Source organism: Otolemur garnettii, unplaced genomic scaffold (assembly GCF_000181295.1).
Source record: "Otolemur garnettii isolate 467f Iridium unplaced genomic scaffold, OtoGar3 scaffold00010, whole genome shotgun sequence".
In the NCBI taxonomy this organism is placed as follows: Eukaryota; Metazoa; Chordata; class Mammalia; order Primates; family Galagidae; genus Otolemur; species Otolemur garnettii.
This window is the reverse complement of record NW_003852405.1, coordinates 14,724,642-14,737,237: the sequence shown is the minus strand read 5'-3', so window position 1 is coordinate 14,737,237 and position 12,596 is coordinate 14,724,642. Positions and strand designations below refer to the sequence as shown.

Here is a 12,596-nt window from a genome sequence, read left to right as displayed (position 1 = left end):
AGCACAAGTTTCAAGAGGCAGCTTAAAAGCTGGAAGCCGTATTGCCAGTTTCTACCAGTTTTTGGCTTTTTCCTTTGCCCTAAACCAAATATAAATTTCTCTGTGGATTTGGGGCTAAGAATGATAAGATATTGAGAAGACTTGTAGCCAACCTTTAGTCACCAAAATGTAATATAAATGAAAAATAAAGAAATATTTTTATGGACCACTGAGATTCTTTGGATCATTTGTTACTGCAGCAGATCTGACTAATACAAACACCAAATCATAATAAAATCAAACACCAATAAGAAAAGCAAGATATAAGAAATAGAACAGCAACAATTCCCAGTCACCTTTATTCATATAAAAGTATATTAAATAAATATCGCAATATATACAAATAGAACAATATTATCTATATAAATAGAAAATCCCCATATACATAACCTTTTAAAAACTATATAAATATATATAATGCTGACCATAGAAGCTTTAAGTACCTTAAATCATAAACTCTGTGTAGTTTGTTAGCATAGTAGTCCTATAAAAATATAGTTAGATCTCGAATGTTTAATCATCACCGCTTAAAGTCAGTTAAAGTGCTAAATTCTAATATACATTAGAACGGTACCCAAAATAGAAGTCTCCTGTATTTAATATATTAAGTTTGCCAATGGTTTTGAACTCTCAAATGTACCCCTAAAAAAAAAAAAAAACCCTAAACCCCATATTATCGACATATGTTAGAAAGTCCTAGCAAAGTCCACTCAATTTCCATTTTACTTTCCCACACAGTTTGAAGTCAGCCTCTTGAAAACTCTTCAAAAGTCCCCCCAGGACTTTCTAAGGCATTTGTTCATTTGCTTTTGCTTGGGTGACCTGGTTTCTCCTTGAGTGCAGACTATATAATCTAAAGCAGGATAATGTGCAAAGGTGCCATAGTGTTAAAAACGAAAACAAGGTGGACTTGCTTGTACCGTTCATTCCATTTCAAAGTGACGAATGCTGATGTCAAGACAAGAATGCTTATTGTAAAAAGAGATTGATCAACCGTGCTTTTGAACCCAGCAGTCTCCATGCTCGAAACTACTCGATTGCTCATTTGTGTTTCCACATGTTCTCTTTAGCGTTCTTGGTCACAGTGCAATTCAGCACTTGCAGGAGTTGGCAGCTCCAACGGTGCTTCCTTTATGCAACATTCAGCGGGGAGGTCTCCTTCCCACTTCTCCCTGTTCTTGCCTTTTTGCACTTGTGTATAGACAGAACCAGGATGATGATAAGGATGATGACCACGAACACCACCGCTCCAATGATGAAGAACATTTCTGAAAGATAAAAGGCACCAAGTCAACTTGGCAAGCTCAAATCCCATTCCCCAGGGGGCAGCATGGAGGGCAGAACCCCAAATTTCACCATCCTGCTTTTGCACAATTTGAAATTGCTTTCTTCCACTCTTTCCACCACATTTAGATTAGGAAAGATTTGTCAAGCCCTTGAAGTTTTAGGGCAATTGACAATGGCTGAAAGCATTTAACAGGCATTTAATAAACTGAATAATGTTCACAGAAAAAAATCACATAGTTGAAAGTAAGAACAGGTATTGGAAACAGGTGGCTAAAAAGGCAGTGCTGAGTTTGGTAGCAATCACTACAGTAAAGATGAACTGTATGTAGTTGCAAAGAGGGCCATCCCGAGTGCTACCAGAATGCAGGTGAAGAAGACACGATGACAGGTTGGTACAGTAAGAAGGCTTCATGGTGGAGGTGGCCTTTGAAATGCCTCTCTAAGGGCACATTTCAGCAGATGGAGAAGGGTCAGAAACAGATGTGGGTGTGCACAAAGGCAGAGTTAGAGCTGGGCTTTGGGACAACACACCTGTGGGCTGTGGGTAGCATGGGCCAGAGGAATGTAGGACCAGAAAAAGAACCCTCTCCTGTCAGCGGCAATAAAGAGGAGGGGATGGTTTATTTAAAAGAGTTTTAAAAAGCTAGGTGCAGTGGCTCACACCTGTAATCCTAGTACTCTGAAAGGTCAAGGCAGGAGGATTGCTTGGGAGTTTGAGACCAGCCTGAGCCAGAGCGAAACCCTGTCTCTACCCAAAATAGAAAAACCAACAACAACAAAAAACAATCGTGGTGGTCCATGCCTGTAGTACCAGCTAGTTAGGAGGCTGAGGCAGGAGAATTGCTTGAGCCCAGGAGTTTGAGGTTGCAGTGAGCTATGATGATGATGCCACTGCACTCTATCCCAGGTGACACAGCAAGACCCTGTCTACCCCCTAAAACAAAAAAAAGGTGTTCTAAAATCTCATCTCAGCAAGAAGCTAAATCTCATCTTAGCAAGGAGCTAGGTCATCATTACTATCCTCAGACTCTTTTTTTCCCCAGAAGTACTCAGAGCACTTTATAAAGCCTGCAGGGAGACTCAAAGGCTTTCAGCCTCATGCTCACGTCCAAACGCCCACAGGACTTCAGCTTAGGAATCATTCCTTACCCCAATGTGTACACAAGGGTGTACATACACGTCAGCCATAGGCACACGCATGCATGTTGGTATATTTGATATACTCGATCCTTTCCTTGGATGGGTTACGGCCCAGTCACGAACGTCTATCAAGGGCTATTGCAGTTGGTCCAGGACCACCCTCCCCCACCAGTATGGATCTGAATTTAAGAATGAAAAATGCCCAGAGAAATCTGTGACTTGATGTTAGATCCTAAACATGGTTTGTGTAGCCAGCACTCAACAGAGAGTTTGGCACATGGTCATATGAGGGAACAATATTTAGAAATATTTCTAGATGCTTAAAATCTTAAGAATACCAAAAAGAAAATTAAAAAAACCCAAGGCAGTTTCTCCCTGAATAGTTAACAAAACAAGTCTGTCCCGGCTGGTCCCCTGGAAGGCACCCAGGCCTCCCAGACAAACGACCGGCCGAGCCACTCACCTCTGGAGTCACCTTTCCCTTGGCTGGTGCACTCAATGGGGCTCTCTGGACTCTTCTGGTTAGCTCTTCGGGATGGAATCACTGCCTGGACATTGAAACAGTAGCTCTCTCCTTTATCCACATCAACCAAAAACTCATTAGTGTTTGTCTTGGCTGTTTTCTGTGAAAAGATAAAGAGTTCATAATTCATCTGGGCTCAGAGTGAATTCTTTCCCTTTTAGTCAGTCACTGTGGCAGTGCAAACTCAGGCGGGTGAGGATGAGAAGTGACTTGGCTGATCAGTTCTCCTGATCACTGCTAAAAATGCCTTTTCCAAGATTGTAAATATCCCCGTAAGGTATATCCAACCCAATTCATCCCCTTCAGAAGGTGTCTGCAGTGATGAACAAGGAAGTATTAATCACTGAATAGAAAACAAATTTTGGAGGGTGGCGCCTGTGGCTCAGTGAGTAGGGCGCCAGCCCCATATACTGAGGGTGGTGGGTTCGAACCCAGCCCCAGCAAACTGCAAACAAAAAAATAGCTGGGTGTTGTGGTGGGCACCTATAGTCCCAGCTACTTGGGAGGCTGAGGCAAGAGAATTGCCTAAGCTGGAGGTTGCTGTGAGCTGTGATGCCACAGAACTCTACTGAGGGTGACAAAATGAGACTCTGTCTCTAAAAAAAAAAAGAAAACAAATTTTGTGTCTGAGCTCCTCTACAGAGGGACAATGTGAGAGCTGATGGGAGATGATGTGGCCTAGCCCTTTGACTAAGGACCCTGGGCCTAGGACAGGGTCCTGTCAAAGTCATAAAGCAGCTCAGGGTCACAGGTGGAACCAGGACCTGCTGTCCACCCCGCTGCCCCCAAGCAGGCTACCCTCCCACTCCACCACACCACCCTCTCCACAAGCCTCGTTCTGCTAGTTTTGAACTGGGGAAGAAGTGGGCTGTAAAAGCAGGCAACCATCATCATTTAAAACGAGTCCCGAGAACAGGAAAGAATTCTCACCTTTCCTGTACTTGCCGCTTTCCAATAGTAAAGTGTGTAATTCAAGTCCTTGCCGAAAACATCCCGGAGGCTCAGGAAGGTGCCGTTCCTTCTGACTAAGGTCCGTGCGTCCTGCACTGTCACCTTCAGTTTTGTCCCTACTTGTTCATAACTCTGAATTGCTGGCTGTCCGATGTTTGCTGAAACACAGGAAATAACCTTGGTGGAACCAAAGAAATCTGCACGAAGTAAAACCCTACCTAATTATCACAGTTAACAACGTGTCTCTCATAAAACACCTGCATTGCATCAAATCCCTAACAGCAGTAGGCTGGGTGGCGCCAGAGCTAAATCTCAGACCATAAAGGTCCTTTGGCATCCTGTCTCATATCCAGTGGAAATACGGTAGGAGACACAGACCTAATTTTAAAGTTCCTTGTGGTCACATTAGAAAAAGCAAAAAAGAACAGATGAAATTAATTTTGATAATGTACTTATTTAACTCAGAACAGTTGAGCCTTGAACACCAGGGATTTAAGCTGCACAGGTCCACTTAGACACAAACATTTTTCAATAAAATTTACACCAAATGTGCCTGCCTCTCTTGCCACCCGGTGACAGCAAGATTAACCCTTCCTTTCCCCTCCTCTTCCTCAGCCCACTCAGCATGAAAATGATGAGGACCTTTAGGGCGACCCACTTCCTCTTAATGAATAGTAAATATATCGAATAGAAAACAAATTTTGTGTCTGAGATCCTCTACGGAGGGAGGATCTGTTTCCTCTTGCTTACGATTTTCTTTTTATTTATTTATTTAGACAAAGGTATTTTTTAAATATGGAGAATGTGCTTACATGTAATTTTGTTCAGTGGCTTGAGGGAACGTGTGGGTGGTTCACAGTCAGAGATTAGTGACAATCCCCAAACACTATAATGGGTAGAACAGCCAAGAAGAATGACTTTTTTCTTATTGTTGGGGAATTGTTGAGGGTACAAAGAACCAGGTTACACTGCTTGCATTTGTAAGGTCAAGTCCCTCTTATAATTATATACTTAAGATTTTCTTTTCTTTAGCCTACTTTGTTGTAAAAATACGCTATATGACATATATATACACACATTATGTACATATAACATATGAAGTATCTGTTAATTGACTACTACCAGTAAGTTTCAACAGTAGGCTATGAGTAGTCAAATTTGGGGGGGATTCAAAAGTTATACTTCAGGAGGTTGGCACCCCAAATCCCAGCATTGTTCAAGGGTCAGCTGTATATATCTGGAATATTATCACTTGAACATGTAATCAATATTTTTTAAGACCTACTAAGTATTTCAGCATTAGCACCGTGTTACTGCTCAGTAGCCACCTGTGGTAGTGGCCACTGTCCTGAGCAGAGCAGGAGTATAAGGGTGCTCATTCTAGTATAGTAAATTTAGGGCTGTGGGCAAGTCCAGGAAATGACCTTGGGACCACAAGGAATTGGTTTTAACCACTGGGTCTCTGTAATATTAGGCTCATTATTTTGTGTGCTTTCGTTGAATGACAGTAAAACAAACACCAACTCTGTAAGTCACAGGGCACACGTGTGTGTGTACAAGTAACATAAATACACAAAATCTGTTCTACCTTGCACCAACAATAGATGTGAGTGGCTTATAAAAAACTCAAGAAAGAAAATCAGAAGGATGTCATCAACTGGGAGAAGAACGAACACCAGTGATCCTGCAAAGTCACTGGAGGTGACAGTCAATGCATCCATCCTCTAGGCCTGTGCCTGGAGTCACATAGGTAGGTGCACTGGAGGGGTGTGCCTGTGGGAAGGCAGGGGTTCACCTGGAGAGAGCCCGTGTCAGCCCTCAAAGCGGGTACTGGAAGAGTATGGATGGTTACTTGTCCACAGGCCCCTCTTCACCCCCCAACCTCAAGAAACTGCTCTCTCTCTCTGGGTTGTCAGAGGGGTAAATATAGAAACTCCAGTAGCACAACACTCATTCTAGCCAGCACGCCTTACAAGAGGAGCTAAATTTCACTCTTCCCACTGTGCTGCATGTTTTTATGTAAAATACCTAGCTCAGAACTGCCATTGTGACAAATGAGTTTAAATCTCCTACTGGAGGCAAATTCTCTGCATTCCCTCATCAGATCCCAGGGTGGCCTTACTGGGGCAAAGGCCCAGGAGGAAAGTCTTCCACGTTTCCAAGATCCACAGGAGGGAGGCAGGCCGAGGGCTGGGCAGGTGCTGATCCATCATGAGACTCAAATCTCAGTCAAGTGACTGGAAAATAGCAGTGAGCCTAAGGATGAGCTCAGAGGGAAACCGGGCTTTCCCCAGAGATCTGTGACTGCGAAAAATCCTAAAGTGTAGCTGAGTGCCGTAGCTTAGGGGTTAGATCTCTGCCCTTGCCAACCAGGCACTGTGAGTTTGACCCTTGCCTGGGCCTGATTTTAAAAAAAAAAAAAATCCTAAAGTAGGATTTTTGGTCTGATGATCGGACAAAATTTAGCATCTATTATAGACTAGGGCTGTCTGGAAAGTATCCAGCGGTGTACACCTCTAGTTCTCACAGTGCATGGCTGGATACTTTCTGGACAGCCTTTGTACTTACAAGGAAAGGCTAAATTCCCAGCCTTGATGGAATTCCTATCCCTACACATTCAGCCGGTTACTGGTGGCATCTGTGACAGACTGTGGGGAAAGTTACCTGACCACACTGTTATCAACTCTACAGTTTAGATGCGATGACCCTCCTCCCACATCTAGACTGTGTGACGAGGGCCGTGATACTCGCCAGTGTCTGAGAAAAAAGACACGTTCATGGATAAACACTTTTTTATCTACTGACCTCTAAGGATCACAAGGTCACAAGAATCTTCATAAGTTTATTGCTACAGGTAGGAAAGGTATGACAGGGCAAGCTACTTACTCTCCAGATAAGGTGTGAAGTCTGGGGCGTTTCGAAATGGAGCTTCCCCAGTAGGACCCACGGCATCTACATCCCCTGCGGGATAGGAAAAGACCCGCGCCAAGTATGTCTGCTTCACGTCCTGCGCAATCTCATCCGTCAGGTCACATTCTGTGTCTGTTGTGTGGAAGCATTTGTTTTTCCAATCTCCTAATTTAGTGCTAAAGAAAGGGGGAAAAAAGGAGAAAAAGAAATGGAACATTACGATTGGCCCCCAACAGGAAAGATGAGTGTCTGACCGTGGTCTGTGCTGACAACCGGTCCTGCCAAGAGCACTTAAGATGAATTTTGAGTCCTCACAGCCCCTGCAGGTGGGGCCTCTGTCCTGAGCCCTGTTTTACAAAGTGTCCCACTTTGCCTTGGGACAAAGCGAGATGGAAACTAGCTCAAAATCACACATGTGGACTTGGAGCCAGACAGCAGTTTGACTGACGGGTCTGCGCTCTGAACCACGTTGTTAAATATCATTCTTACAATATAGGTGCTCTGTCACGGTTACGTGAGGGAAAGAACAACTTTCCGTCAAGATCCAACTGTTCATTATGGTCTACTTATTATATCATAGTACCCTCTGTTTATTATATCACATTCTATATTCTAGGTAGACTATATAGTAACAAAGTCTGCATAATAACAGATCATATATCCATATCATGGTCGATGGTGACCATCATTAGCGTGGTTATAGTAATCATTTCTTGACTCTACTCTATGCCAGGTACTGCACTGGACCTTTACACACGTCCTCTCATTGATAGAAGCATTCTAAGAAGGGACTGTATTTTTTTTTTTTTTTACACATGAGGACAGTAAAGCTCAGAAATACTAACTAACTTGAGCAAGGTCAGGTGGTAATGCACTTCTATTAAAAACAAAATTCCTCTAAGGAACCAAAACAATTTGTAGGTCAGCAGTCACTGCAACTGGACCATGGACTTCTATTCCCTGAAAAGCAATGGTTATGCTGCTCTTCCCTTCCCCATCACTGACCGCCCCAGCACAATCCCACCTGCTTTAGGAATCTCTGGCTCTCCTCACTGCGTGCTTGTCTTTCCCTTCCCTGTCCTCTGCCACAAGTACCCCCCTAACACACTTAATTCAGTCTGCTTGGTATCGGGGTCCACACTCTGTGCTCCCCACCAAGCGGCAGGGCTCTAGGGCCTTGCTGAATATGAGTTTGCATTTACAGGTTGAGTTAACACATCATCAGGGGTAAACAAGTCACCAGAGGAGTTCAAGTCTCTAAATCCATACATAAGAGCCAATAATATGTATTATTTATAATTTTGAACTAAATAAGAAGGCTGATTTAAGTAAGCACATTATCATCCTAACATGCACAAACTAAGATGGATATTGAAATATATTGGCTTCTTGTATTTTAGTTTTTAATTCCAATAAAAGTAGAGAGGCTGTTTTGGCCCCAAATGACCAAAATACATCACATCGTTTTTATGTCAAAAAGCAAATGAGAACACGATGATTCCTTTTCATCACTGTGGCAAACAGCGTTCAGATACCAGGAGGACTCCGTGGGCCTCTGCAGCTGCATACCATCTGAGAGATACGGGATTTGGTTCCTCCCATCTCACAAGCGGGGTAATGTACTCCGTGGCAAAATTTAGCACAGGGGTCTATACAGTATCACTGTAAGTAATAAATCGTGCAAACAGGTAATGAAGGGGCAATTCTGTAGTAAAATCTTCAGAAGGCCAGCAGCAGCACAAACACTTTAAAAGCCTTTGAGATTCTTCTAGGCATTGCAAAGCCCTCTGACTTGGAAATAATTAAAGTCCCCTCGAGTTACTAAAAAATTCCAACAGAATACAGATTGTCATTTATTTAGTTGTAAGTTGTATTCTAGAAGCTTTGTAGATTCAGCTTTAGAATTCAGAACATTCCCATGGAATCAGGATTACAGATGGTGTTTCTTAACCACCACCAAAACATTTTTGCAAAGGGAAAAAAATGCAGCCAGAGCTTCAGGTGCGGGCTTCAGCTCGACAATGATGCCCCTGTGGCTACAGCCAGAGTTCAGCAGTGAGGGCAGTCACATCAGAGGCTCCCTCTAGGGAAGGAAAACCAGCAGGGAAGGAGGCCCACGGTGGAGATGCAGTGGGCAAGGTTTTCCTTCCTTCTCCTAGCTTGGGGCCTCCCATTAGATCAAGGCACCTGAGGAGGTGCTGGTGTGGGGTACCCTGGGGATCTCAGTTTCAGATCTGGCACGGGCACTCAATATCAGCCAGCGCAGTCATGAATAAATCCCTTACTTCCCAGGGCAAGTTTCCTAGTCTTAAAAAGACTGGGCTAGTTCTTTTAATCCTATTTACCCCTGGGGCAGGCAAGAGAAGAATGCAAGGCTGATGGACCTGCTCCAGGACTAGGGCAGAGCAGCAGGAATGTGGGAAGACCACCCTGTCCGCATCTAAAGGCACCTCTAAGCTGTAGCCCAGTGAGTCTGGGGCCTGTGTTCTTATTAAATAATGGCAGCCTTACAAAGTCCAAGAATTCAATGTTAACAGTGGCTTATGTTTAAAAATCAGATAAATCATAACTATAGTCCCACATATACTTAGGAGGTAAGCATTCCGCACCAGATCTGATTTTTATTATCTAGGAGGACAGTGTTTACTAAGGTAAATTCAGGTCTGTATCAGGGAAATTACTTACTAATTCTCAGTCAATGGCACCTGAATTGATAAGTATGACCATAATCGTAGTCATTGTCTCAGGTTATGAATTTCTCTCTCTCCATATTATATATATACTGATGCATGCACTTGAGCACACAGATTTCCCCCCCTGTTGGTTTGGCAAGCGTCATCATGAAGTTCATTTTGAAAACAAGAACATCCATCTAAAGCCTAGAACGTTTCCGAAACCAAAAATTTGCCCAGAATATGGTGAAAGTCATCAAGGAAGACATGATCTTTAGATTGTATGTGCTGGTTCTTGGGTCCTAGCAAGAGCTGTCGATCGGAGGTAGACCCCAGTGAGCACAGCAGGCCCAGACAGCAGAGGGTGCAGACTGCCAGGTATATCTCCACAGCTCAGTGACTCACAAATTTGGCCTCCCCCACGGGGATCATGTGTGCTACCAAATTTTGATTCAGAGTCCAAAGATTAATGAATCAAACACTGCTTAAGGGCAAGGTATACATCGGAATTCCTCCCCACCTTTTCCCTAACTTGTTAGACACGGCTCAGAGTCTAGACGGGAAAGGAAGAAGACATTTATACTCAGACGAGATTAATCTGCCGCTGATCCAGTAACACGCTTCAGGGCCTACTTAAGAAGGTTCACCTCTCCACCGCTTACACTAAGCTTATGAATTTGCCCATTATTTCCAAAAACAGTTAAAACATTCTATCAGCTTAAGGTCCAGAAATGTTGTAGGCTTGATAAAGTATAACCCTGGCCAGTATATTACCACAAAAGCCCTCTTCTTTGTCTTCTGATAAAGGGTCTCATGGAAAAATCTGATTTTAAGACATTTGTTTTCAGCATAGGAGAGCAGAAACATCAAAAACCTTAATTTTCTTTGTCTGTACCCAGCTTACCTTATCTGAACAGTGTAGACATGATTGATGGGCTTGGGTTCCCACTCCAAAATTGTCTTGAAATTAGTTGATTTCCAAGTTAAATTATATGCTACCACTGTCTCTGTAGTGCCTTGAAACAACAGAGAAACATCTATTATTACATGCACTTCTCAGCATATGATTTTGAGTTGGTATAAAAACCTCCCCACCCTCCCTTCGCCATAAACTTCAGATTTGTTTTTAACCACAAAACCTTCATTACTCAATTATTGAGAGAAAAAATTTCTAATTTTTTTCTAGAACCAAATTTCCTCATGGCAAGATCCACCTTATCATAATCCATAGAAACCGGCAAGGATATATTGAAATCCACCTTTGAAAGTATTTATGGGGAATGCCCTGTCTTAACTTGACCAAGAAACACAGCCCAGAGCCACCAAGGTGTCAAGGTGTTCAGGCCACCTCGGCAAGTCCGAGACTCGGGTTCAACCCACTAGCAAGGCCAAGTAGGAAGGGTTTTCAATCAACTATGGAAGGTAGGATTTCATACAAATGAGCCAAATCCGACTTTTCCCATTTTTATCTGAAATGCCGCTACACTGAAACTTCCACAGAGGCCAAGCAGGATGTGCGGCCAGTCACGCCGTCTGAAGCACGCCATCAGCACGCTTTGTCGTCAAGGTGTGTTTGTCAACAGGTGGCAGGCCCCAGTCTCTGCCCAGGCCCAAACACTGAACGCCAAGCACCAAAGCACAGCGCGTACCTGCTCCTACCCAAGCAAGGATTCCCTGCGCCCAAAGCTAAAACAAAGACCTGCCGGAGGCCGCTCTTTATCAAAGGAGGTGCACATATAATGAAAGATGGTACCGAAACCTTCGCACGCTGACCTATGCAGATGCGGGCCCACGTCCCATCACCTTCAAGGGCGCAACTCACTGGGAAATTCCTTCCTCCAAGTTAAAGCAGGAGCCAAAAATCCGTTTATGCAACAACAATGGACGCCCCGAGCAAACATCTCTAGCAGAAGGGGCAGCCGGGTCTGGGCCCAGCTACTCTGTGCAAGTCCTGCCGGCGCGCCTCGGGACCGAGTTCATTCAGACGCAGCTGGGTGAGCGCAGTCGAGCCCCGCAGACTCTGGAGACACCACGCGAGCGCTCAGGGGGACTCAAGGCGAGCCCACCACCAACAAGGACTGTCCCCTCCCGCCTGCAGGCAGCGCGCCCCGGACTTCTAGGGGCGGTGCTACTCACCTAAAGCGCTGACCACCTGTAAGAGGACCCAGCCGAGCAGGAACGTCCGAGCACCGACGGTCTGGGGGTGCGGGACCCGGGGCCAGGCTGGGATCTCCATGTCCAAGAGCTGGCGGCGAGGTCGGGTGGCTTCCCCTGTACCCTGGAGGCTAGGGAAATAGGACAGCAGGGACCTTGGGTCGGCCGGAGAGAGGGATGGGGCGCTGGGAGCGCGTTGTCTGGGGAGCCCTTGCCCGGCGCGCTATAAAGGCCCGCGGCCGCCCGCGCCCGGGTCGGCCCCCGGTTCCCGCCCCCGCCGGCCGCTCCGCCCGACTCCCCGCCCCTGGCCCGGGTCACTCGGCGTCGCGGTGGGCGGCCCCGGCGATTCCACACCCCTGCCCCGCCTCCTCCGGTAGGAAACTCCGGGACCCTGCAAGGGGTGACTCACCCGTGATTCAACCACGCCGCGGGGCGCCGAGCTGCCCGCGGGCCGCAGGCAGGCCAGGTGCTGCGGAGCCCAGGTGTTCCCCGGCCACCGAAATCGGCGACCCAGACGTTCGGCCTAGGTGGTCGGCAGATCTATAGAGAAGACAGAGGTGCGCAGGAATGAGTTCTCGAGTTGGAGGAAAGGGATTCTTCCCTTCCACTTGCTAATGAAGCCCTGTCCGGCAGGTGGGAGCGGCAGCATTTACATTTAGTAGAAAGTTGTCTCCGGGCCCCCCTCGGGCAGCGAAGGACATTTCCGAGAGCTTTGTCCACCTGAGGCTGAGGCTCAGGTTATGATCTGCAGCTAAGTAACGGTGCGGGGTGCGGGGGTGGGGACCCTCTCCCAGCCACGGCCCCCTCCTCTAGACTGCGGGGCAGGATACCCGCCTGTCCACCTCCCAGGCCCCTAGCGCGCTCGCATTGTATAAAGCTGGTGCAAACGCAGGTCGGCCACGGATCTGAAGGGCCCACAA

At 45.8% G+C, this 12,596-nt stretch overlaps 1 protein-coding gene across 1 annotated transcript; it reads right to left on the bottom strand.

The window, feature by feature from the left end:
• Window positions 1-421: 421 nt before the first annotated feature.
• F3 (coagulation factor III, tissue factor) lies at window positions 422-11,884 on the bottom strand. The gene is made up of 6 exons (XM_003784140.3): window positions 11,659-11,884; window positions 10,427-10,538; window positions 6,827-7,026; window positions 3,920-4,098; window positions 2,930-3,089; window positions 422-1,307 (listed from the first exon to the last, which is right to left on the bottom strand). The coding sequence occupies exons 1-6, from the start codon at window positions 11,756-11,758 to the stop codon at window positions 1,171-1,173; spliced, it is 888 nt and encodes a 295-aa protein (XP_003784188.1). The 5' UTR covers window positions 11,759-11,884; the 3' UTR covers window positions 422-1,170.
• Between the last annotated feature and the right edge of the window lie 712 nt (window positions 11,885-12,596).

Excerpts from the sequence above, each read along its gene's own strand:
- F3 (XM_003784140.3), bottom strand. The coding sequence starts at position 11,758 with ATGGAGATCCCAGCCTGGCCCCGGGTCCCGCACCCCCAGACCGTCGGT. Across the intron at positions 4,099-6,826 it reads CTTCACACCTTATCTGGAGA|CAAACATCGGACAGCCAGCA; the intron begins GTAAGTAGCTTG and ends CCTGTGTTTCAG. Across the intron at positions 3,090-3,919 it reads AAGCGGCAAGTACAGGAAAG|AAAACAGCCAAGACAAACAC; the intron begins GTGAGAATTCTT and ends ATCTTTTCACAG.